Genomic DNA, 27,256 nt, shown 5'->3' with positions numbered 1-27,256 from the left:
TGGATTCCCATGTAATTTTGTACAGCAGGACGGCTTCACAGTTTTTCAAGTGTATCTTAAAACAACAGTCAAGAGCCCAAATAAACATTGTGAAACATGTTTTTCTTGCTCTAATCATTCCTCCTGTTCATACTGACAATTAGAAGATCCCTTCTTAATGCACTTACAATATAAGTGACCACAGTCCTCCTTCTGTACAAAAATGTATTTAAAAGTTTATAGTCTTTTTAGTGCCAAAGTCCCTCTTTTTGTTACTATACTTCCACCACAGCTCAACAGGGAAACACTGTCTGAGGAAACACAAAGAGGGAATACGATGCTAAAAAGACTGTAAATGTGGCAGATATCCACTTGATATGACTAACTCAGACTGCTGAAGTCTCATATAAGCTTCACATCAACTTTTAAATGCATTTTTGCACAAAGTGACTGTGCGGACACACTGTGGAAAAAATGTTATTGCTTTCAACAAGTGCCATTATTTACCATGAATCTTTTTAGCTCCTGAAACCTGTATGTTCTGTGTCTGTTCATTTTGTTTTGGCATGTTTTTTGTGATATTATTTGTCCTCTTATGTACTTTTATATGAAATCATTTTATTTTTTTCTGCTGCCATCTTGACCAGAACCTGCCTCCCTGGCAGAAGGGGTAATGTATCTCAATGGGACCTTTCTGTTTAAATAAAGGATAAATAAATTTGGCCCCCATCAGTTACATTGAAAGCACATTTGAAAGGGGATCTTTTAACAGCCAGTGTGAACGGGAGGAGTGATTACAGTGAGGAAAACCTCTTTCACTGTTCATATGGACAGCTGACAGCTAACAGCTTATTTATTATAGAAAACTTGATCACATGTGAGCATTTCTTAAGAAAATCATCTATTTTCTGAATAAAATGTGACTTGTCAAAGCCACAGTGAGGCAGTGGGTGTTGCTCATGCTCAATTACAGGAAATTAGTAATGCGCACGGAGTTATCCATCTGAAGAAATAGGGCAGCTGGGCCAACACTTCCAGGACGCTTTGACCCTCTATCCCACAGTCTGCTCTGAGCTCAACAACGACACTATTGTACAAGCAGAGGCTGCTCCCCACCTCTCCACAATTAACGGACCTCCTGCTGCACAGAAAGTGAGTTGAAGTATACAAACATTTGGCCAACATGGTGTTTCTACATGGAGAGTGACTTATTTTTTTTGATATTACTAATTGATTGTTTTCCTTTACAGCTCAATGTCTTCAAGTACAACCGTTTATAAAATAGAAACATCGATTTTTAGAGGTAAAAATACTAATCTGGATGGTATTGTCTTGTTTGGAATCTTTCCTACAGTAACTTAAGTCTGTGGAGGCCTGCTGTGGTTCTTTAAGAAACAAGTCCAAGTTTTGTGGTGGAATATTAACTTGAAGTCGGCTTGAAGAGCATAAATGATCGAGAATTTGCATTCGTCCTCAGGACAGAGCGGAGTGGGACGGACTTGGATGTTAGTCAGGAGCCCCCGATGCAGCACAGAGCCAAAATCTCAACAACAAAAATAGCAACATGACTAAGGTAAATATACGCAATGTTTTTATGTAGCAGAAACGAAGACGTGCATGTTGTTTGTTTGTGTTTTTTGGTTGCGTAAGATTTTTTTTTTAATTATTTTAATCCACCGTTAAAAGTTTCACCGAGTTTGGCTGGCACAGACGCGTGGACACGCGGGAGGGTGCGTGAACTTAGAAATATTTTTCAAGTCTAACCTTAAGCATGTGTCACGGTGTCAGGTTGCTGTACTCCTCTCTAAGCCGTTGCGTTAAATGATTGAGAAAATGATGCAACAGGCGCATATTTTACTGCTGCTCACGGACAATTTGGAGAAATTTGGTTCAACAAGTTCAAAACTTGTGATTAACTTCTAAGGAGACAGGTTGTAAAGAAAATGGATTGACATGTTGGTTCACCCAATAAACATATTCAAACTTAACTTCATGCAGATTTGGTTTAGTCTTTGCTGTCAGCAGTGATGGGAGGAGTAGACTATTCAGATTGAGACTAAATAGAAGTTACAATTACGAAAAATAAATAATTAGTAAATAATCCAGAATCAGAATTATACCTCATTAAATGCAAGTAAACATACTACACTTTCATTTCATGCATCCTTTATTTCACCAGGTAAAAGTCTCACTGAGATGAAAATCTCTTTTTCATGAGTGACCTGGCCGAGAGCGCAGCATAAACATTGTCACAATAAACACAAACAACATAAACAGGCGAATACAACTGTCACACACTACACTTACTGTACTTGTACTTGTAAATGTATATAAACACTTTTCACCCCTTCTTTGGAAATACTTTCCACTTAAGAAAAAAGAGCCTCAGAGAGAAGACTGACAGCGAGTTGTGAGGATTATTCACAACAACAAGGACGTCGTTTCCAGAAATAGATTTATCTTCAATGCTGTGAGCACAACAAATGAGTTGTATTGGTTGGGAGGCAGACATTTCAGTGACAGGCATCTCAAAACCTGCGCAAACAAAACAAAAAAGTCAAGTACTTGCACTGATAGCACTGGAGGGAAGTGAGGAAATTTGTTTTGATGTAATTTGGGCTGAACCGTCCTTTGAGTGAGTAATTGCAGCAATAATTGAACCGATCCAACTTTTTCTCCGATACAGATTCTCCTCAGCTGAGGGTATCTGCTCCTCTTTTGGTAACATAAAGCCAGAGACTGATTGTTTCCATTAATGATGAATCTACTGGTTATTTTATAAATGAAGTGATAAATCGTTTAGTTGAAACACTGTAAAAGAAAAAGCATTAAATGTCCATCACGAGTTCACAGAGCACATCTTCAGAGAGCTTGTTCTGTCAAAGATATTCAGTTTACAATGATATAAAACAGACTGAAGCAGCAAATCCTCATATTTGAGAAGCTGCAGCCAGAAAACGTTTGACATTTTTGTTTGATAAATTATCTAAAGGAATAATCAGTCACCAATATGTCTTTATCAATTAATTTTATGTCAACCTTCTGTAATCAACTATTGGCTCAGCTCCTTGCATGCACTGTTAGATAATGTCATTTTGTGGCAATACATCACATTTTATCAGTTTATAATGTTTTTCACTTATCTGCAGAGCTCACAGATAAATGGCGTAAAATCTACAATTTCCCTCTAAAATGTAGCAAAGTAACAGCATAAAGTTGCATAAAATTATTTAAATTAAAAAGTTACAGTAACCTGAAGTCTATCCCATATTATTAAAAAAAATAAATCATTGAAGCAGCTTTAAAGCTGTGTAACTTCTATTTCTGCACAATTATTAACTTGAGTAACTTATGTGTGATTGACTAACAGGAAGTACGCATCAACTACATTCCCACAATTCCACGGCAAAGTATTGATCAACTGGCTGTTAGAGATGGTGGAACTATTGATTGAATCAGCAACTTTTAGTTTATATTTGACTGAGAGAAAAGAGATTAGACTGTGTAATTACAGATTTATTGTTAGAGGGGTTATCTGATGAAAGTCTCACACTGTATGTTCTTGTTTTGAAAGTGTTGATTGTCCTTCAAACTTTGTCTCTTTTAGACACTATGCAGGACCAATTACCCAATCAGCATCTGCTTCATAGTGGTGAATGAGTTCTGCGAACGCTTCTCCTACTATGGCATGAGAGGTATGCAAATGTTCTGTTTGGATAACATGTAGTACTGTTGGTGGACCTGATGAGGAGGATTATTTATTCACAGACTGAATTTAAATGAAAAGTCCTCAACACAAAACAAAGTGAGTGATGATGCTCAGCTCGTAAATTCATCTGGTTAACACAGTGTCAGTCTATGAGGGCAGTGTAACAGAGAGCCTGTAATAGACTGATAACACTGTCTTTGTCTTCTTCCTCTCATGGTACCTCACTTATTCTCACATGTCTGTCTGTCACATTGCTTCAGTCAGTTCACACACTCACACACAAACATCCTGCCGATCATTTCCGCCTAAGATAAGGATCTGTGCTTATTTATAAGTGGTAGGGAAGCTAATTTCATTTAATGATTTAAAAGGCATTTGTGACAACTATAAGGAGCTATATTCATTTAGCAGATCATCTAAGGGCTGCAACAAATGATTATTGTCATCGCCAATTTATCTATTGATTTCTTATACTTAGTTATATACAGTCAATGGTTCAGACACCTACTTCCAGGGACATAGCCTTCAGAGGACTTAGAGTGAGCGGACTGAACCCTCACACAGAAAACAAATAGATTCAACATTAAAACAAGCATTCAACACCAGAAAAACTGCAGACACAGTGGTATAAACCACTGGACCAGTGTTTTATGATATGAGTTGTGAGGTTCACTTCAATGTATGTTGGCCAAACAGCATACAAGGTTAATGGTTATATTTAAAGGCTTACGTAGGGATGAGCAACACATCCAGGCTGCTAACAATAACACAGACAGAGGAGTTTTATCACCTTAACAGGCATTTTTCCTCTTGAATTTCCCCTGAAGTAGCTTTACTGGTACTGGCATTGTACTGGTATTTGGCCCTGGATACTCCCAAATCCACCTTTTAGGATTTGGGAGTATCCAGCCCCTGAGCAGGGTCACAGCTTTGTCTCGTGTGTGTGTTCACAGCGGTGTTGACGCTGTACTTCCTCGCCTATCTGCACTGGGACAAGGACCTTTCCACCGCTGTCTTCCACGCCTTCAGCAGCCTCTGCTACTTCACACCCATACTGGGAGCTATCATCGCTGACTCTTGGCTTGGAAAATTCAAGTGAGTCCTTCATCTCCAAATGCACCCAAAATTTGGCCCACCCAAATCTCAAGACATGCAAATACTTTTAATTTCATGTTCAGAAGTTATCTCTGTCTCTGAGATTTCTGCCTCCATTCCAATAAATATGAATAGAATTTTATTTGCGCTGCTCAAAGCCTTGAAATTTTATATTTAAAAACTCATCAGCAATTTGTTTAACAGGATTTAGAGAAATAAAATAGAAAATTTAGAGAAATAAAATAAAATACTTGCAACAAAATCATACAGTATGTCTATCAGGCATCTTTTGGCACATGATTTTAGTTTGCAATATGTCAGCTCTTTAACCTGGGAGCTTTGTGGAGAGGAATCACTCAGACCACACGCAGATCTTCCATAATAATACAGAGAGCAAATTTGAATGTGCATAATCACAGTTTGCTCCCAACAGGACCATTATCCACCTCTCCATTCTCTATGTCATCGGCCATGTGGTCAAGTCGGTTGGAGCCATTCCCATGGTGGGAGACAAGAATATGCACATGTAAGTTGTCTGGAGCTGATTCATTTTGAGCAGTCACAGTCACAGAACAGAACTGTTAGACATAAAAACAAAGAGGTCTTTATTATTAGTGTGTGTATTATAAGCCCACAATTGAATTAGGCAAGGCTGATAATGAAGCCGAATTGCCATTTTGTTCTACTTTGAATTACTCAACATATCAGAGATCTTGAACTACTGCCACTAACAGTTATTTTTATCATCAGATCTTCTGTCAATTATTTTCTCAATTAATTGTTTCACAAGATTGCACAGTCTGAGATGTCATTCTCAAACTTATTTTGTCCAATTAACAGTCCAAAACCCAAAGATGTTCAATTTACAATGACATAGTACAAAGAAAAGCATCAAATTTTCACATTTAAGAAAGAGGAAGAAACAAATGTTTGGTGTTTTTGCTTGAAGAATGACTTGAATAATCAACTGATGTTTGTTTCAGCTCTCTTTTAGTTCTTTGTGAAAAAACAGCTGTGTCTCATTCCAGAGAACGCCTGTTTGATAAAATAGTTAATTATTACAATATCTTAATTTTCTGTCGATCAATTAATCAATGAATAGATTAATAGTTTCTATGTGTCCAGTAGCATCATTAGCAATTCATTTTGCATGTGTGTGTTGCAGCGCTCTGTCTATGATAGGTTTGACACTCATAGCTATCGGCACTGGAGGAATCAAACCCTGCGTGGCGGCATTTGGAGGAGACCAGTTTGACGAAGAGCATGTAAGGCAGCTTGCATCTCATACTGTTTATATTGTCTTTAAAGGTCACAATGAGAAAAATTACCTGTGAAATTAGTCAGTAAAGGCCACATGTATCCAGAAAAATCTATTCTGAGTGTAAATGAGTTTTCAAAGTCTTTCAAACATTGGGTTGCTGAGGGGTCACCAATGAAAAATATGTCGTCAACTTCAGTATATCTTTTAATAGAAAAACCTCCCTGCAATTCAGTTTGGTACCTACAATTACATATTAGTTTTACAGAGTATCTCCAGGCCTTCTGAACTAAAAAAAGTGAAAGTCATAGCATCTATAAAAGCTGCTTGACTTTTTGTACCACAGTACGACACTCAGACACTCAAAAATCAGTACAAGGTTATGGGAATGTTACCAGACAGAGCTTTAAATGTTTAAACCATATGTTTGTACTAGTTTTGATAATAAAATTACAAGTTCACTCAAGCAATTATGTTCCATTCATATGGTTCCCTGTTATTTTTATTTATTTATTCATTTTTTGATATTAACATTTAATTAAAAGTCTCAGTGTTCATAGGACTGAAATCACAGAGAATTATCTACATCTCTTTGGAGTTTTGGTATTCTTCACATTTTACCCTCTATTAGCTAAATTTTGGTTTTATGGCACATTTAGTGTTTGGTTCAGACTCAGTACTCTCATCTGTGTCGTTTCCAGCAGCAACAGGAAGCTGTTTTCAGCGAACAAGCTCTGATAAACCAACTGTACGCTACCTGCCCAGTACCAAACAGTTAGCAACTAGCTAAAATGAAGCATTTAGCAGCTAAAAAAATAGAGTGAATGTTGTGTTTATATGTATCAGTTTTAGACAAACATAACTCTAAACGAACACTAATCTTGCTCCGTGTCTGATATGTAAGTTGGCAGTTGTTTGCTAACTCATGCAATTTATCTGTCAGGTTGTTATAATGTTTTCTGCCTCATAGTAACCAAGACTTTCAAAGTAGATCAATTAAAAAAACAGGTTAAATTGGGTTACACAAAACTCTAAAACTGTTCTTAAACCTTAATGGGGACTTAAAGATGACAAAATACATGTGGAAAAAGTCAGAAAAAAATGCAGTTTCTCCTGATTATTTTGTTTATCACCTCCAGGTCAATGAGAGGCAGAAATTCTTCTCCATTTTCTACATGTCAATCAACGCTGGGAGCTTCTTGTCTACTGTGATTACACCCATACTGAGAAGTGAGAGCTCACAGTCGTAATGTTCAACACATGCTATATACCCGATGAGGTCGACTATGTGAATGGCATCACGGTGTTGATGCCGATAACATTGGATTTGTTCCTGCAGGTGATGTGCAGTGTTTTGGTAGTGACTGCTACGCTCTGGCCTTCGGGGTTCCTGCAGCTCTGATGGTCGTGTCTTTATGTGAGTGTGCATCTACCTCCAACATCATCCAGTCACATGTAATCCATGCAGTAGTTAAGCTTTGGATAGTGGTTGCATAACACTCTCTAGATCCTAGCAACATTAGGTGGAGTGAAACTAAAAAAGAAATGATAAGAGATAAAATAATTTTCCTTTTTATACACAAATGCTTACAAATTGCAGCATTTTTGGCAATTACTGCTCAAATTAGGTTTATTTAGGGGCTGTCCTGAGCCAGGATATTTTACATTTGATCAATTTAAGGTATTATCATAAAGTGATTATAACAAATATATGAACACAGTAAATATAGAACTTTTTAACCGAAAATCAAATCACACAATCTCACATAATCAGAGCTAAAAACAGATACAACAAAGTATTTTAAAAATTATATGCATCTAGTTAATTCTTGACCTTACTATACTACTTTGACCACACAATCCCAAATCAAGGTCCACTTACTAGCTTTTTCTGGAATTTTCAGCCATATGCCACTGTCTTTATCAGCAGATAGGATTTGCTCAGATGTCAAACAGTAGTTTCTGATCTTGCATGTCAACAGATGCATCTCTATGACAGCCTAGCAGACTCCATCCTCTAATGAAGACTATGTAGCAAGGTTGAAAGCCCTGCGAAAAGCTAGTTTATGGACCTTGTATAATCAAGCTATTTTCAACTTGAATTCATTAAAATATATGTCAAAATATTAATAAAAATACAGCCTATAAAACTCTTGTATACTTGAATTTATACTTACATATCTGTCAACGTATATGTCAGTATATACTGTATGTAGATAAACCAATATCAGCCATTAATATCAGCCCTGTTGATATATCAGTCAGGCTATGCTACTTTCCTTATCGTGCTGACAGTGTCTTGATCAAAGCATCAAACTCCAGCTGATAGCTGTCAGAGCTTCTCAGTGGTAAGGAGCACATTGATGCAAATTATATATGAAACATCTATTACTAAAGAGCAACTGTGCTTTGATCAAACTAAAACAAAATTAAACAAAGTATAAATGGACTGTTCACATTTGAATATTATTTAAATCATTTCCAGATTAACTGACAAATTTCAGAATTTAAATCTGGTCCATGTGGTGATCTGCATGCTGTGAGCCTGTTTCTATGAAGTCCAGCTCTTGATAGGCTTGGCTTCCTGTTGAGTACACATACGTCCTGACAGTCAGTTGTCTCTGCCCCTGAATTTCCATCCCCCTGATCCATATGGGATTCATGCTTGGCTGACCACTCACTGTGAAAACAAACTATGAAACCCAGTGAGGGGAGACAAAGTTCTGGTGAACTGGCAGATCCAGGCTTGCCGTGTTCAAATGTTAGAATTTATTGCTCATAAACACTTCATAAATCATTGGGAGAGACCAAAAACATCCTTAAATGGTAAAATACTGTATTAGATGCTTTTGTCTGTATCTCAGGTCAGTTATGAGCATATTTGTACATCTGATTACGAGTAGGGCAATTGCTTGCGCAACGGTTGAGCCATTTCCAGCGTAAACTGTTTTCTTTACTCCTCTGAGTCCAGTCTAACTCTTCATATATCTTGTGCAGTTGTATTCATTGTTGGCAGTGGGCTATATAAAATGAGTCCTCCTCAGGGAAACATCTTATTGGAGGTCTGCAATTGTATTGGGGTGAGTCATCCTCCAGGTCTCCTCAGTCATATCAGAGGATTTATTAAAGTGCATATTGATGAATCCACTGCTATTTCATGTCAAGAATAATTTTGTGCTGTAATAAAGGCATGAATTCACCCATTACTGCTGTTTCTGTGTTAGCTTTCCATTTTCAGTCCTGTTGCTTATGATTCACAGTTTGCCATCAAAAATCGCTTGAGGAGATCGAAGCAAGACCCTAAGAGGGAGCACTGGTTGGACTGGGCTGAAGAGAAGTACTCGGTAATGAAAGGACTCCTACTCTTAACTCTTCCATGTGACAGCTTGTATCTATCTAAGAGTGTTTTCTGAGGATTGCACTTTTCAAAGATTCAAAATAGCGTGATGTTATTGCATCAATAATCCATCCAGTCTGTGTGTTTGTGTGTCAACAGAAGCGTCTGATTCAGGAGATTAAAATGGTTCTACGGGTTTTGGTGCTCTACATCCCCCTGCCAATGTTCTGGGCTCTGTTCGATCAGCAGGTGTGTGAAGACAAAAGACTGTGTGTTTTTAATATGTGTTGCAGTTGGTGTACAAGCAATAAATATAGTCAGTTAGTAGTTAGTTATAGTTTTTATTTGACAATTTATGAAAACAAATTTACACAATACAAACATATACACACACATACAGTACCAGTCAAAAGTTTGGACACACTTTCTCATTCAAGGGAATGACTGTTACTGTATATAATACACACCACATGTTGTCAAGGATAAAACAACAAAGTTGACAAAAAAGACTTATTTCCATTGTGGTCCTCTAGTCCAGTGGTTCCTAACAAGCGGTTATAAGATAAGTCTGAGCAAGATTAATTACAAGATAGGGAATAAAAAAAGGGAAATAGTTTTGGAAATAGATGTTCCTCTTCAGGCCTCTAAAAACTATTGAAATGAAACAACTCATAGAGTTATAAAACCTGTGAGAAAGGTTTGCAAGGGGCCATTACTTCACTCACAAGCAAAAAAGACCCACTCAGGCAGAGATGTGATATCAAATTATTAAAATGTCAATTCACATTATGGTTATTACAATTTCACAGCAGTACAAACATACTGTTTAACAACACAAACATCAGCTTGTATTAGTCGAACTGTAATAAAGCTGAAACAATTATTAATTGGTTAGTCGACTGACAAAAAATGAATCTGCAAACCATTTTGATAATTGATTAATTGTTTCTGTCATTTTTCATGCAAATTTGCCAAACATGCACCGGTTCAAGCTTCTCAAATGTGCTTCCCTTTGTCAGAAATGAAAAAATTGAATGTTTGAGTTTCGGACTGACTATTGTTCACATAAAACAAGTCAATTGAATATGTCACCTTGGGCTCTGGGACACTGTAATGGGCAAATTTCAAAACTTCAGAACTTAAATAATGTGCCTGCAAGGACTCATTGTCATTATCAGATTTTTCTTTTATGTTCCTGTTATGTTTATCAGCTGTGAGTAGCTCCGTCATGTCTGTTGTGTAATGCATTGTGGGTCAATATTCATTAAAAGAGTCCAATTTTACTTGTATACCTGCATTTTCAAAGTCCCTATGTTCAAAATTTTGGAAGTTGGCAACCTCTAGTGGTGGTATGTGGCTGACAGCAATATACACCACTGCCTACGGATCCCACCAGAGGACATTCAAAATGACTGACTGAAAGCACAGAATGCACCCCTTTTCCACCACGATTTTCTCATTTTTCTAACAGACAAAAACTAATTGCATGAGAATAATTCCAGACATAGGGGCTTTAAGTATACTTTACTTTGTTGTTTTAGTATGTGGTGTGCAGCTGGAACATAGCTAAATTGGTCTGTAATTTAAATAAATAGAAATAATGAGCTTTAATTTGACTACTTAATTCCCTCTTGACTTATATATCAGGCGTTGAAAGCAGGTTATACGGAACATTGCAGTGGCAACTTCATTCTCAGTGCATGCTGGTAGTACATTCATGACCAGTCAGCACCAGGCCAAGGTTATGTGTCATAGCTGTCTTATAAAATCCCATTACTACCTGTTATTCTTCTCCTCTGGCCAACACTCAACACAACCATCTGATTATGTAAAACCTCAGATCCATATCTAACATGCTGTACCCTGGACTCATTCTTCATTTAAAACTACTCATTTAAATAAGTTCAGAAAAAACAAACAAACGCGTGTTCTGTGGAATTCAGGTCAAGAAGTTTACCGGTTATTCATTTGAGCCCTCTCCAGGAAAGCAAACCAAATAAGTCTGCTGTGGTTAAAGGGTTATTTTACTAAGCTTACAGTGAGCTGTTGCCTTGACATAACAGCCAGTGTTTTGCTTTATTGCAGGGTTCCCGCTGGACACTCCAAGCCACCGGGATGGACATGGCTTTTGTAAGTTTGAGTTTCCTTACATGACATAACAACATTGTCAAAATTTCTAAAAGCTGATAACATCTTTTAATGCACTTTGATATCAATGGATGGTTTGTGATATTCATCAGATTGCACAAACTGTAAAACACACCTTCCCTTTTTTAGGGTGTTGTTGCAACGTGTCATTTTACTCCAGTAACATTATAAAATATTATATTGTGTATGGCCTTGATAAATCCTCATCAGGTTTAAGTGGATTTCATAGGACAATGCACATCCTGTTAGATTTAGTTAAAGTTTAAATGGCTGTCTTGTTAATCTGAAATCATCTTGTTTTATTACAGGGAGACTCTTTCGTCATTAAGCCTGACCAAATGCAGGTGTGTGCAGCTCCTCCTGTCATCAGTGGGATCTATTTTTTGTAGAATAACTCTGTTAAGATTAAGATTTGAAGTAAGCAATAATGCACAATAGCATGTCCTGATATATGAAAATAATTAAAGAGGAAAATAGGTTCATTATTTTCTATATCTGTACACCATTAAATCATCAGCTGTTTTTTTACCTTTACCTACTGTGCACTGATTAAACTAATGAAGTAAACTCTGGAGAGAGGCATGCTGGATGTTTCATACTTGATACAATCATACTTAACGTACAGACATGAGAGTGGTATCAGTGTTCTAGGACTTTATAAACAGTCCTAGACATTCATATTAATTCATATTCATATGTCCACAATAATTTTAATGTGAACACCCTCAAACATAATTAAAGCTGAAGTTAAACCCCCTAACCTCATAAAAACAGTTTCATTTCAATTTCAATGTTCTGGAGTACAGAGACATTGTCACTTGTATATTTAGTATACATTTTTATGGAACACATGCGAGCCAACTGGAAACGTGTATTTTTAATGTTTCTGGCATAAATGATTTTCACTTCCAATGAAAACGCACTCGGGGTCACATCAGTGCATAAAGGCGACTGATTGACTGTTGACTTGACTAGTGATGTTGCCATTCACATGAAAACATTTTTATAGCTGTTTATCGCTGCCAGCTCTTTATGGAATCAGAATGTCTGTCAGTCTCTTTATTTGTGTGTAACTCTAATCTTTATAATTTTATGAGTTTTATTTAGCTTTTATGGAGTCATTTAAAGGTGAATTTTTCCCTCCTTGTTGTCCAGATGTTGAACGCGCTGCTGATTCTTGTCTTTGTGCCCATCTTTGACCTCATCATATATCCACTCGTTGCCCTCTGCAGAATCAATGTCACGTGAGTAGAAGCCTGTTGTTTTGGATACTACTGTTTTTATTGCAGACATGATCATTTTTAGAAGGAAAGGACACATTTGCAGCAGATGATATTACATCAAAACAAGTGATGATTCAGTCTCTTATCAGGCAGGACATCAGTGAAGAGGCTGATGTGGAAATGCATGATTCATAGTGATGAAAGCCTGACGTTTAGAACAGTAAACACACACCGTGCTTACCATAATGAAGTGTCTAAATGTGTCGACTGTGTATCAGACACTGACTCTCTCTGCCTTCAGTCCTCTTAGGAAAATGAACGTAGGGATGATTCTTGCAGCAGTGGCCTTCGCACTAGCTGCGCTGGTGGATGTGAACGTCATAGTACGTATGAGCAGCGATCATGAATCTTGCCTTTTGTTACAATAATAGTCACTAACCAAAACCCTTACTAACTTACACACATACAGTAGGATTACCTGCATGCATTCACATTCAGCCAGAAAACATAAAAATGCCTGAACACAGACTGCCTGACTTAAATATAACAAGAGTTCCCATGCATCCTGGAAATCCTGGAATTTATTAATGCTGATTTCCAGTCACATGGACACCAAAAGGTTCTGGAAAACATTAAGCTGTCCTTACACTTAGGTTATTATGCTGTATAAAGTGAAATATCTCAACAATTCAAATTAAAAAGTGCAGTAAGACGTAAATGTCTAAAATATTCTTCTGAACATTAAATGTGCAGCTTTGTCTGTTGTTTCTTATTTTTGTCTCTGCTGATAAAATGTTTTACACATTTTTAAGTCATATTGCTATATTTATTATCATCCCATTCTAATGCTCTGACCATCTCAGAATGAACCATAAATAGTAGCATATATGTCATTAAGTCTCTGAAAATATCCTGGAAAATGATTTCTTGAAAAGACTGGGTTCTGTGATATTTATCACTGTGGTGCTCTGATTTCCTTCTCTGTTTATTAGAAAACAGTGGTGGATCCTGCACCTGCAGAGAAGTGTCTCCTGCAGGTATTCAACCTGGCAGATGGTAACGTCAGTCTGCAATTCCCCGACAACAACAACAACCTGTTCCCACAGCCGATCCAACACCTTCAGGTAACCAGATGGGAGGAGACAAAAACAACTTTTTACACTATTTAGCAACCCAATATCACAGCAGTTTGTGAAATAGTCATAAAATTTAATCAATAGTTTCATGTACGTGGATGTGAATTTTCCATTCCACTTTCAAACAAATGTCAGTTGCCTCCGCCTTGAAGTAACCTATTTTCCTCACTGTGTTAAGGTTTTCTTTTAATGGTATCTTTAACATTTCTCAACACACAAACATGAAAGTGTCCTTGATAACTCAACAATATGACAGATTAATGTTAAGGCCATCAGTTTTAATTATTTCTCCTTTGATTCTGAGAAATAAAGGTTTTTGATAGTGGAAGGCACTGTGTTGTGGGCACGTTCGACTGCTGTTTTGGGTTGTCTGCTGTCGGAGGGCTTCATTCCCTTTCAAATTGCCACCAGTCGGCTGCAACCTGAATCCAAATGTCACCATCTCTGTTAAGAAAAGGCGTTGGTGTTATAAAATAGGAAGTAGCTATTTTAATTTTATATTTCCAAGAATATATCGCTGAGGATATTTAATATGAAATCATCTTTCTTAAAACATAGTTTTAATTTATATTAAGCTACATCCAATAAAGCACTCCAACTTTGTGTGTGTGTGTGTGTGTGCATCAAATCTTGTAGCATGGCCATATGAATGGGATGAAGAAGTGGTTATCAAACTGGACTTTACATTTCACATCCCTCGTTTAATCCTTACACTTGTCACTTTCATATATTTCATCGAACTGGACTTCAGATTGTGCATTGCATTCAGACTCAACCCTAACCCAAGCACTTCAGGCCTTCCTCCAAGCCCGTATTAATGCCCTCGGTTGTCAGCAGTATTGTAATCCCTGAAGGTGACACACTTTTTGCTCACTATTTCCACTAAATAAGAAAAACACAAACAAACAAACAAAAAACTTCATTTCATATATTGGGCCTTCAAAGTGCTCTCTGAAACTAGTCCTGGGATGGCTTGTGTCCATGAAATGAGAACATTAAAACTCTGTGGTAGAGCTAAACCATCGTTGGAAAGGTCTTGACCTGGAGAGTAATATATGTCAGCATGAATATTCTAGATGCCTCCTGCTTTGAAATACTGACCTTTGAAACTTGACCTTGGTGCATGTTTGAAGGCTTATAATTCAGCAACAAAAGGGGTTGCAGACATGGGACCAACTAGAGAGCTCTTGACCTAGCTAAAACAGGAGTTCAACACGCCAACCGCCCACATCTTGAACCACATCATCCAACATTATGTGTGCGTGTGTGTGTGTGTGTGTGCCAACATTTCATTCTGGCGACTGGGTTGTTTTAGTTTAAAAGGCAGGGAAGCAGTTTCCTGTTGTTTGTTGACCATCCTTCACATGAGCCAGAGCCATTGACAAAAAGTGCTCTGACAGGAACCGCTCTACCTCACTTCATATTTCTTCGCAATTTCAAAAGAAATAGAGATAAAGAAGAAGAAATAAAAACAGGGATAAAATCTTGTGATTAAATGTTGAGTAATGTAGTGGTTATACTTACAAAAATGAACACAGTCATGCTGAGTGTCATGAAAAAATTGAAAATTCATGTCCATGTACACAAATCTATAGATTAAATTTTGTGACTATTTCACAAACAGCCGTGATACTGAATTGTATTTAGTATGCATTCGGGGCAGCTCAGAGTCCTTTTTCATATTCATATTAATACACTGGGTTTTCTTTTATTCAGTCAGGATTGTAGACTCTACCAGAGGTCTGAGTGTGTGTGAGTGTGTTTGCCATGTGAGAAAGAGCTGGCCTGTGCAGCGTTTATCAATCCTTTCATTCAATGATGTCAACTTCATTAAACCAGGAAATTCATCACTGAAATATAAAAATATGTTTTGCAGGATTGTCTCCTATAGGTGAGACAGCAGCAGCACACAGAACAGAGAAGTTAGAAAACATATAAAGCAGATTGGTATTAAAATATGGAAAGAACAAACATGTGGAAATATTCTGTAGGCTCATAATGACTGTGCTGTTTGTACTTAGTAATGCCCTTTAGACATTTAAAACCTATTTTGTTGGTTAGTTTTTACTGTATGTATTTGCTTTGCAATGAACCCAGTAAGTTAAATTTGTGTTTACCAGCCACTGAATGAGCCTTCTTCTGCTCTACAGGAACATTTTAGAGACCTCATTCACAGACATATGTTATGTGTGAGGTTTCTGGTTAAATTTTCTAAACAAAACTATTTTAATACTCAACAATTTCTAAACAATACAAATAAAGGCATCCTTAAAAAGTACTTTGCAAGTAAAGAGTTCTGTCTTCTGAAGCTAAGTGTTATACTATATTTCATTCTCTCATTTTGTCAGAGATGGTGTTGAGATGTTTTTCAAACGGTGGGGATTTTGGAACATTCATTAACCCTTTGGTCTGTCTTTGTCAGGACCCTCCTGAATATGTGACACTTCCGCTGGAGGCGTCCAGCAAGGAACTGCAGATTCAAGTCAGCCAGAACGGAAACATCTCTGAGTGTAACCAGACGTTTGACCAAGAGGAGGCCTACAGTCTCATCTTATACCCCAACACTACTGGAATTCAGTGCAAACTTGTGAGTATAAAAGAAATACTGCACACACAATGATTGAGTGAGTGGTATTAGCAGAGTCTGTACTAGATAAGAACAGCGCTCTGAAATTCAAGGAACAGCATAAATCAATGAGAAGAGAATGAATGTTTTACATAAACGAGTGGCTGTGTTCATTTATAATCCAGGTGCACGACAACATAAAGAAAAGTGAAGATGGGAATCCTCTTCTGAGGTAAAAAACTGTATGTTTAATATTGGAGGTTAAGACTCTCCTTATCTTTTATACCAACATTGTCAAACATTTTCATCTACTTCAAAATAGAAGTTCACATGCTGCTCTAAAGAATATGTTCATATGTTCAAGTCTGCAGTAAAAAAAACACTTGCATGCCCATATGTACAGTACGTTGTAAGAGTCATTGTTTGCTGTAATCATCCCTTCTGTCCGTGCTGGCCTCCCTGGCTTTATGGAAACACGTTCTCCATCTATGTGGACAGTATTCCCATGAAAGACGAGATCGCCATTATAAAAACAAAACACAAAACAAAACAAACAAAAAAAAAGTACAAAATACAAATTTTTCCCTCCAAGGAAAACACAAGACAACTGATATGCAGATATGTATATTGTAAAAGAGAAAAAACTTGCCATTTAATTTCAGTTGGTAGAGATGGGGGACAAAATCCACAGTCTTCATTCTGTGTAAAAATACATTTTAAAGTTCAGTTAAAGCTGATATGAACTTTCAGCAGTCCACTTGCTATATTCTAAAGTTGAAGGAGAGTAACTATATGCACATCATGTAGGTGCAAGGCTATGAAAAAGTAGTAACGCCTGCACACTCAAGTCAAAACTTTTTGACCTGATCCAGGTAGGACTGAATCATTGTCTGATTAAATTTTGTGGCTTTGAGTAAGTGTGCAGGTATTACTACTATGTTCTTAAGTTACCATCTCTTTTGGCATTTTAGCTTTATTTGACAGCAAAACAGACTGACGAGAAACATGGGAGGGAGGGGTATGACAAGAAAGGTCCATGGTTGGAATCAAGCTGCAGATGTTGCTGTGATCAGACTGCTACATCCTCATAGCTGCAGCTGAACTTATGGATGCATTTTTGTACAGGATGAGGACTCTGGATTTTTTCCTCTATCACCTCTCTTCATGGCCAAAATGAAAGAATGATTACAGCATTCAAAACTTGCTGTTGCAAAGTACATATGGCCCTGTTGACGTTTCATAGATTAAAAAAAAAAATCTGTCCACCAGCAAAGTGTAAAAATGACTACTTGTCATTTCACGTGGGGTTATGTCAGCAGGTCTTGGCCAAGAAATACAGTAGTTCAGCACATAAATACATAAGTATAACGACAACTAGTAATTTTTATATTGTGGTTTTTGTGTTAATTGTGAGCTTTAATTTTAATTAGTGAGATTTAGAGATGGTAAGCAGACAGAGCCAGGCAAGCTGTTTCCCCCTGCTTCCAGTCTTTATACTAAAGTAAACTAACCAGCTGCTGACTGTAGCTTCATATTCATTGTACAGATTAAGTGGTATCAATCTTCTCATTTGACTCTTGCCAAGAAAGAGAAGAACCTACTTTTTTAAAATGTCAAAGAATTCCTTTAAGAGAAAAAATGGGAACTTCTCCTTTAAAAATGTAGGTCAACTAATTTAAACCTGAATAATAAGTTAAGTTTGCTCTAATTCTAATTTTACAGGTTCCTCAACACACAGCTGGAGACAGTAAACCTAACTGTTGGAGATGTGTCTTTCCACGTGCCCCCCGGTTACAGCATGACGCTTAACAAGACTGTGCCATGGGGAACGTGAGTAGAACTGGGTGAGGGAGCTGGGTGGGGGTGGGGATCTAGCATCTGTAACTCAATACAGTCTCTCTCTAAGCATTTTTCTCAGTCGTGTCTCTGAAAAAGTGAAACGTGATCCTGGGAGTTGACTACTCCTAAGATAAAGTATCTACAGTAGTCAGTTGCTTTTACGATTTGAAACATTTGCGGTCTTCACAAAATGAAAAACAACAGCCCTCAGCGTGGTTTTACAAATAAATTAGCATAAAAAAATATTACAGCTTTGTCTGAACTAGCCACGGCCCCCGGCGCTGCCAATGAACTCTTCTTATGTTGAGCTGGTACAGTTTATAATTGGCTATAATCAGTATTATGAATTTGATCAAATGACTACGTGTTATGTGAAACGGCATGCTCGTAGTCCTGAACTCACTGATTGCCCAACTCTTATCTCATTGTTTTTTTTAGTTTTCCATCCCACATGTTTATGGTTTAGGTTCATTCTCACCACTTGCATCGTTTTCGATCAAGACGTATCTAAAAATCCACTGTACGCCACCAGCTGAGCATAAAACACACAGATTCAGTTTGCAATTTAGCAGCTTAAGAGCCAGATATTCCTCTCAGGAATTGGTGAAACAGAACTAAAAGGGAGAGTCAATATTAGACTTACAATCACCTGAGGGGTGTACTACGAAGCAAGTTCAACATACCCAGGCTTTTTTTGTGTGAGCTGGATCAACAAACCCTAAACTCGCGATCAGAGATAAGTGGTATCACGACGGTGGATATAAACTTTCTTTGTTAACTCAGGCTTTCTGCTTCAGGCTCTGTGTGCGTCCCCATAAAAACGAATGTATTAATTACGTAATTAGTTTATATACATATTTTACCACTCAGTGCACTCTCCGTGCCTCCCACACCCAAAGCTCTTAAACTTTAAACTTGATGCAGCAGATTCAAACATTATACTCAAGAAGTGCATTCAGGTCTGACTCTGTCCCATAATGAAGGATAAGTGGAAATCACTTTAGATTCTGGTCAAATCAAAGTGAAATTAATATTATAGATTGAATATTACCTGTGATAAATACCAATAGATTAATCTTTTTTTGTTCAAAGTATTTTTTCATTAGTTTTTTGTTTTTTATTTGTTTCTTTTTTACAATTTGAAATACAGTTTGATATATTGTAACAAAATCCCATCCCACAAGTAACCCTAACCTCTTGCACCATTACAAATTTACAATATGACATATCAAATCAATGGCAAGTATGGTAAAAGACTAATCAGTTTTCTAATCAGTGTTCTGATAGCTGCAGTACCAGCAGTATTTAACGGACTTCGCAGGAAATCAGCTGGTTAGTGAAAGGGCAGCGCTTTTTATTGCTGATTTAAGCTGAAACTCGGAACATAACCTGCTCCAGACTAGGTTAAGTTCGCAGCATCATTTACCACGGTGATATAGCCAGGTTAAAAGAAAGCCACCTTTGTGACATTGAAAACCCTGGCCTTATGCTCAACATACCTCGCCAACCCACTAATCTTGCTTCGTAGTACACCCCTCAGGTGGACTTAAACACAACTCCAGATGAATGATAAAGTTGCTCCTCATCTGATGGATGTGTAAACAACTAACTGTTTGCTAACTAGTTAGCCATATCAACTAAAAAGTTGACATGTTCACAACTTGTCTCTGCTGCCCCCTGAGTCGCCAAAAATCAGTTTTGGCAGGTTTAAGTAAAGAAGCATATAACATTTTTTTTTTTCTCTTTAATACCATACCTGTCTAGACAAACTGAATGAACTACAAGACACACTGTTGTTGAGTAAGAGTATGTTCCAAGTCTGGATATTTAGTCATTTGCATCACAAAAAAATGTTAATGCAACTTTGAATGAGGTTTCCTCCAAAGTTCTGCTTTCACTTTGGCTCTAGTGTAAGAATTTTTTTTTTTCATCACACAATCAACTGCAATCATCTCCCCACTCCCCACTGACTACCCATCTGCTCTCTGGATCTGTGAAGAGGATGTGTCAGCTCTTTCAGAGACAGAAAATCACGAAGGCACCAGGCCCAGATGCTGTCATCCTCCTGTCTAAAAGTCTGTGCTGATCAGCTGGCCCCCATCTTTACACAGACTTCTGATTCAGATTTTTTTTAACTTTTTACACTTAACAATCCTTTACATAATGAAGCTCAGCTAAAACCTACAGTATGTAGATCTGCACAGATGTGATTCCCAACACAATAATGACAACAAAAATAGTGAAAATGACAAAGAACAGTATTAAAAAAGATGTTGTGACATAATGACGATTGCTAATGTTGATGTTTATTTGAGTATTAATCTAGACTATAAACCCTTAATACTATAATCGATTAACATATAGATAAGTGGTGGCAACCAGTCCCTTTTTTAGCAGAAAAATAAAAACATTAACTTAAAGCTTTTATGAAAATGTCTGCCTTTGGTGGCTCCCAGTGGTAATATTAAAAAGGACATTGTGGCAGACAGTAATAGAGTTGTGAAGTAGGAGGAGATACTGCTTCTGCAGTTATTTTTGCCACTGTGAATTCCAATTTGCAGGTTTTCAATTAATGTATCCTCAATGTTCCTCAACAATGAAACATGGGCCTTATGCTATGACCATCAGTTTTAATGGTTTCAGCTTAGTTTCTGAGACATCCCGTTCTTCCATCCGTTTGGTTATTGTTGTGAATTTAAAGTTGAACATTCATGAAAATACATGACAATAATTATTGGTAATACTGTATATTGAAGTTGTTCATGGGAAACTGCCAAGTTAAAAGTAAAATACCAAATTCCATTGTCATTCACACATTAACTAATGGCAACAGAATGGACAGATAAGTGTAAATCAAAATCACTGTATAAAAAACTACATTACCAACAATTCTACAAACCAGGAAGTAGTGACACTGAGTATGTTGTTAGACAACAGACAAATTCAGAACACTGTGTCGTTGCAATTGGGAATCTAGTCATCATCTTCATGTGTCTACAAAACAAACAAACGCATGTGTTCTGTGCAAGGCAGGTCAAGAAGTTTACTAGTCATTCATTAGAGTCCTCTCCAGGAAAGAAAACCAAATAATTCTGCTGTGGTTAAAGTGTTATTTTGTTAAGCCAACAGTGAGCGGTTGCCTTGACATAACATAACACTCAGTGTTTTGCTTTATTGCAGGGATCTGTTTCTTTAAATCAAAGAAACAGATCATTATTTAAAACTTTTAAATAATGCTCATCACAGAGAGTTTCTGCAGTTTCTTGGAAATTCAAGCCACGTCCAAGCCAGATTATGTTGACTGAGTGATCAAGAGTTTTAATTCCAGAACCAGGATGCCTGAAATAACTTAACCCAAAATTTAGCCACAATTTATTAATGAATTGATTTTATACATGTGTATATAACTTTTGAATTCAGTGTAGACTTGTACATAATCAGATCACTTCAATCCGTGTGCCTTCTATTATTCTCTAATTCCTCCCATCCTTCATGTACCTCCTGGTAGTTTCTCAGATGTCAGCTGCAGCACAAAGTCAAAGAAGTGCTCTGTTCTTGATCTGGGCCTGCTGGACTTTGGAGCTTCCTACACTGTCATACTCATGGAGGTCAGGATGCTTGCTATACCGATTTTATACAGAATTTTTACTGGTTATCCATCCTGACAGACCCGTCTCTGTGTGTTTTTTCAGGAATCGGGTAAAATTGTGGCTTACAAGATGGAGGATGTGAAAGCCAACGATGTACATATTGCCTGGCAGATCCCTCAGTACATCCTGATAACTGCGGCAGAGGTCATGTTCTCCATTACAGGCCTGGAGTTCTCCTACTCACAGGTTTGTCATGATACATACCAAAATATCAGTGGGGCTATGGCTCTGTATTGCATGTATTTTGTATATTCTGTATTATTGTCTGCTCTGTGGCAAACCTTTGTTTCAACCTGTAGACTTAAAAGGAACGGTACACCTTATTCAAGAGGGACAGAAGCTGTAGTCAGCTTGGATTCATTAGAACTACTACTGTGACCCTAATCTAAGACACTAATTCACCAGATGGAAGACTTCTTAGTGACTTATGAGGCAAAAAATTGAAAAAGAAGATTACGAGTTCCCTCTGACAGTCTTCTAGCACTGCAATATGTAGCACAGTTATCCTGGATCAGCACTAAGCTAGTTTCAATGGCAAGTTTGGCAGTTTTTAAAGTGAAACAAAGTATCAAAACCATCCATAGAAACCTATCATATCAAACCACTTTTGCAGCATAATTCAAATCTGCGCTGTCTATTTGCATAATCATTATGTTACAGATATTCACATTTCCCCCCAAAATGGATTAAATACAAAGCTGTTGTTTGTCAAAAGTAAACAGTTTCAAACAAATCATTACATCTCAAACTTGGACCCAAAAAAGTGGAACATTTTGCAAATTAACACTCAAAAATCTTCATAAAGGATTCTATAGAAGAAGTAATAGCATTGATCAGCAAGAACAGAAGAGAAAACATCATCTTTGGATATATTTTTCAAATCAAAACAACTAGCTAGCTGTCAACTGCTAACTGCTACCTGCTGTCACCAATATTCCAAAGGAGATACAGCACTAAAGAAGCTAACAGATGAGTTGTTTTTTTTTTTAAAACAAGATGAAAACTTAAAGGATCCTTGTTGGTAATGTAATCCATACATGCTGGAGCCTCTCTATGCACCCTGGACTCAAGAAGTGATGGCATATGACTGGGGGTCACTCATTGGGATGGGAAGATGATCAGCTCACCCCCCTGCCAACTCTGCTACTAGGCCAGTCCAGGTTTTCAAATGTAAACATCAGATTAAACATCAAGTAAGACCATCTGTACATCCATCTCAACATCGAAGGAAATGGTCCTGGCCACATGGATCTTCTGCGTCAAGTTCAAGGCAGTGTTTCATTAGCAAAAACACCTGGGATGTGTTTCATGGAGTGCTTTTTGGACTACTGTTGGCACTCATTGCTGTATTGCCTGTACATGTCTGTCTGGCAATGGGAAACAACTGGGACACTGGGTGATTGAGCTTGGGACAAATGCTGGCTCATGGCGACTTGACGCTCCAGTGAGTTTTCATCATAACTTACTGGGATATTTTGCAATCAATTCCTCTGTCTTGCGGCACGGACAAGCCCAGGCACCAGAGCGAATCACCAATCCAGTGGACCGGTCATCTGCCACCCCATTTCGTTCCCCATCTCCTCTTCATACTGATCCTGCTCTCCGGAGATGTTCAGCTAAATCCTGGACCAGTGACACCTGGAGTGCTGCAGAACTTCGCTGCTGATTTGTGCCCAAGTGTGTCTGGGACTCCTCTGGTGCCAGTGATGAATGAGCAGCAATTTTCTGAGCCAGACTTCTCCCTTAACAAACTAAACTTTGTTAACACGAGGCATGATGTCTCAATGAATAACTTTTCGCTACTGAGCTATAGAAACCTTGATAGGTCACAAAACCTGCTGCTGACACCACTGTGTGTTGAAACCCTGCAGTGAGGAGGCAGAGCTTATTCAAAACCTTCCAAACTGTCAATCATACAAAAATCTTATGGGACCCGAAGCTGAAACCGAGGGGGCTATTCAGTGGACATTTTAACATCAGAAGCATTACTGCAAAGAGCAATCAGCTAACTCATCTTGTGTCTGACTTAAATCTGGACTCTCTCTGTCTGACTGAAACATGGTTGAAACAAACAACTCCTGCGAGTGTGTTCATGGTGCCTGGATACCAATGTTTCAGAAGAGACAGACCTGATGGAAGAAGAGGAGAGGCGCTTTTTTATGTGAGACATCATCAAATGTGAACCTGTGGTGTATAATGCAGGTAACACGTTAGAATATGTTGGGATAAAAATAATGTTATCCCAGCAAATGTCTTTTAACATCATAGGTAACTATAGGCCCCCTTCTGCAGATGACACTTTCTATGATCAACTCACAGAAGTCTTGAAAGAGTGCAATCTCAACAAAGAATTATTACTTATGGGTGATTTTAATGTGAACTGGGAGGATAAAACTAAGAGGAAAAAACTAAAAATGATCACAGAGAAATTTCAATTAGAAAAAATCTCAATATTTTGAATGAGGCAAAAGGCAACAGTAAATTGATCTGGAAAAACACAAGGAGGGACCAAAAATCTTTAGGCGATTTTAAACTCAAAGTAAAGGGGAAAGTTAATTGAAGATCATTTTACTGTTGCTTCTGTCTTTAATAATTTTTTTTCTTGAATCTGTATATGAGTTAGGAAAAAAAATTACAAAAAAGAAACTGGATAATGTTCCTATAGATACGAAAGGCCAGGTTTCGAGCTGGTAGAGACTAATGAGTTACAAGTAAACAAAATCCTTGTTTTTTTTTTTGCTTTGTACTGTTTGTTGTTGTGCTGTTGTATGTTTTGATTGTGGGGGACTACGGATGCAAATTAGCTTCAAGCTAACTCTGGTGCAGTGCTTAAAAATGCACACTGTCCCAATCAATAAATCAAATCAACAGCTAACCATGCTAATGCTAAGGAAGGAACCATGCTAAGGAAGCTGTGTATTTACTCAATTTGGGGGAAAATGTGCATATTTGGAACATATTGAACGTATACAAATGGACAAAGTTTCAATGGACATTTTGATACTTTTTCGCCATTAACTGGTTTCTTTTTGAATTGCAATTGTTGTCAAACAAGCTGACTGAAGCAAACATCAACTTTTCAGAGCCTCCTCTCAAGCCTACAGGGGTTGAATGTTTGACACAGACATAGTGACCCTTTTTTAAAAATATTTTTGCTTGAGCCCAGGACTGCTTGTTGTCTCATTACAACACTGGATCTTCTGTCCCTGCAGGCTCCAGCCAACATGAAGTCAGTCCTGCAGGCTGGCTGGCTGTTCACTGTTGCAATTGGGAACCTGATAGTGCTGGTTGTGGCAGAGGGGGCTGGACTGGAACAGGTAGGTTACAACGTCACGGGGAACTTAAATGGGAGACTTAAAAATATTTCTTCCGAAATATAAGGAAATAGGAGGGTATACATAATAAAAAATCCGGTCAATCACCATTTTTATAAAACAGTTTTATGGATAAAGTGCCTTCATGCTGTAAATACACACTTTTTTTTGTTTCTGATGATCAGGCTGAAAGTTTTAACCCTCATCTTTTTAATAACTATATTGCTCATAAACACTGTATCATGTTTTGATTGTTTAATCCAATAAAGAGCTCTTTACTATTGTTTCTTCATTAAAATACACATCTACAGCTATAACCTTTCATCATAACGTGTTACAAGCTTTATTTTCTCAGCAAACCTCAACACTGAATAAAATCCCTCTGTACCCCATAGTCATACACGCTAACCTGTATTTGTTGTCCCAGTGGAAAGAGTTCGCCCTGTTTGCTGTCCTGCTGTTTGGTGTCTGCATCATCTTCGGCATCATGTCTTGTCTCTACACCTACGTTGACCCCGAGCTGCTGGACAAGATTAACCTGGAGGATTTAGGTAAGGAGGAAGATGACGATGACAACATGAAGGAAAAAACTAATGACATGCATTTGAAGAAAACGGGGAAGAGCACCAGATTGTAACTGTGCCACATTACATATGCCATCTTTGATGCTGTAGCTCATTTGATTCTGCTAACAAATGTGAAGTATTGGACGTATTAGACAAGGAGACTTCAGGAGAAGGTACCCTGTTTTAATTCAGATTCTTTTTTCTTTTCATGTTTTGGTTTTGAGGTACATTTTTTTGTGAAAAGGAACCATATCTTGTGGTTTGAAGTTTAGTATTGGTTTGTCATGGCATTAATATCTTTTATGAAACCTTTGTGAACACTCCAGTAGATTATAAATTTACAACCAGCAAGGAAAGTATTTTCTGAGAGTGAATAGATATGCATGAAGTAGTGAGGCTAAATACTATGTGATTTCTCACACCTTGATCAATAAATGGAGTTATTACAGATACATATCAATTATTATATGCTCTATATATTTGTTGCATATTAACTCCATCTCAAAATATTTTCTGTGATGCTAAATAATGCGCTAACCTATATTGATTTTGACAGAACACTTTGGAGAAAGGGTTCAGTTTACATTGTGTCTATGACAATAATACTAAGGGACCATAGTTACTGGTGGTTTTGTAACAGGCTATTACTAAAAATTACTAAACATTACTGCTGCTGTAACTGTTTTCCAAAGCATACCACATTTTTTGATTGTTGTCCTGCCATTAAGGAAGCTGATGTTTAATGCATCAGGATAACCATTTATTTGCCTTTACTTTTTGTAAGTTACCTTATCATTTTTTGGTAGCACAGTTGCAAGCAGGGATTGTTGTGAAAAATGCTTTTTGAGTTGACATCTGAGATATAGGTGCCAGTAACATTTGATTTTCTGAAATCAAAGCTTGTCATTGCAAAATGTGACAGCATACTTGAACACATTACATAAGGAAAACAGTGCCTGCTTGCAGCTGTATTACTATACAGTACAATGATAAGTGTACAACAAGGGATTCTCTATCAAGTAATTTTCAAGTCTCTGCAAGTTAAGCAGCCTGGATGGTGGGAATTAAATAAATCTAAATGGAAAATGGTCAGCAGTATTGTTAAATACTATATATGATATGTAGTTAATGTGCTAAAATATGAAAAACCAGTAAAACTGTATGGTCCTTTAAAGTCATAAAATACTTGTTGAGACTTTATTCAGGGAAATGTGTAAATTGTGCTGCTCCCTATAAAGTTCTGTAAATACTGTTGTGATGCTGAAACTTGTTTTTGTGTGTTTGAAATTTTTAAAAGAACATTTAAAATGTGCTTTGTTGTCAGTTGTCTAATTCACATAACTAGAACAATTTTGCTCCACAGTATATTATGTTGAAAGTGTAAATATCTATGGTCTGTTGATATCAGTGGAAACCTAGTCAGGACATTAGTAATT

At 37.4% G+C, this 27,256-nt stretch overlaps 1 protein-coding gene across 3 annotated transcripts; it reads left to right on the top strand.

Annotated features, from left to right (window-relative positions):
- Positions 1 to 810: 810 nt before the first annotated feature.
- Positions 811 to 27,132, top strand: slc15a2 (solute carrier family 15 member 2). Of its 3 annotated transcripts, XM_067604439.1 has the most exons (24): positions 811 to 1,131; positions 1,230 to 1,282; positions 1,457 to 1,552; positions 3,587 to 3,674; positions 4,642 to 4,783; positions 5,217 to 5,309; positions 5,949 to 6,048; positions 7,181 to 7,271; positions 7,381 to 7,458; positions 9,039 to 9,121; positions 9,302 to 9,385; positions 9,538 to 9,627; positions 11,464 to 11,508; positions 11,835 to 11,870; positions 12,682 to 12,770; positions 13,051 to 13,132; positions 13,742 to 13,873; positions 16,308 to 16,472; positions 16,637 to 16,683; positions 18,174 to 18,281; positions 21,799 to 21,898; positions 21,983 to 22,126; positions 25,153 to 25,257; positions 25,682 to 27,132. In XM_067604439.1, exons 3-24 carry the CDS (start codon positions 1,544 to 1,546, stop codon positions 25,889 to 25,891), a joined length of 2,121 nt encoding a protein of 706 aa, XP_067460540.1. In that variant the 5' UTR covers positions 811 to 1,131; positions 1,230 to 1,282; positions 1,457 to 1,543; the 3' UTR covers positions 25,892 to 27,132. The 3 variants fall into 3 exon arrangements, with proteins under 3 accessions (XP_067460540.1, XP_067460541.1, XP_067460539.1); XM_067604440.1 differs by lacking the exon at positions 1,230 to 1,282; XM_067604438.1 differs by lacking the exon at positions 1,230 to 1,282 and having other exon boundaries at positions 1,334 to 1,552.
- Positions 27,133 to 27,256: the final 124 nt, after the last annotated feature.

Source organism: Thunnus thynnus, chromosome 11 (assembly GCF_963924715.1).
Source record: "Thunnus thynnus chromosome 11, fThuThy2.1, whole genome shotgun sequence".
Lineage (NCBI taxonomy): Eukaryota > Metazoa > Chordata > Actinopteri > Scombriformes > Scombridae > Thunnus > Thunnus thynnus.
Note: the sequence above shows the minus strand (reverse complement) of the source record. Positions and strands in the feature narration are given on the sequence as shown.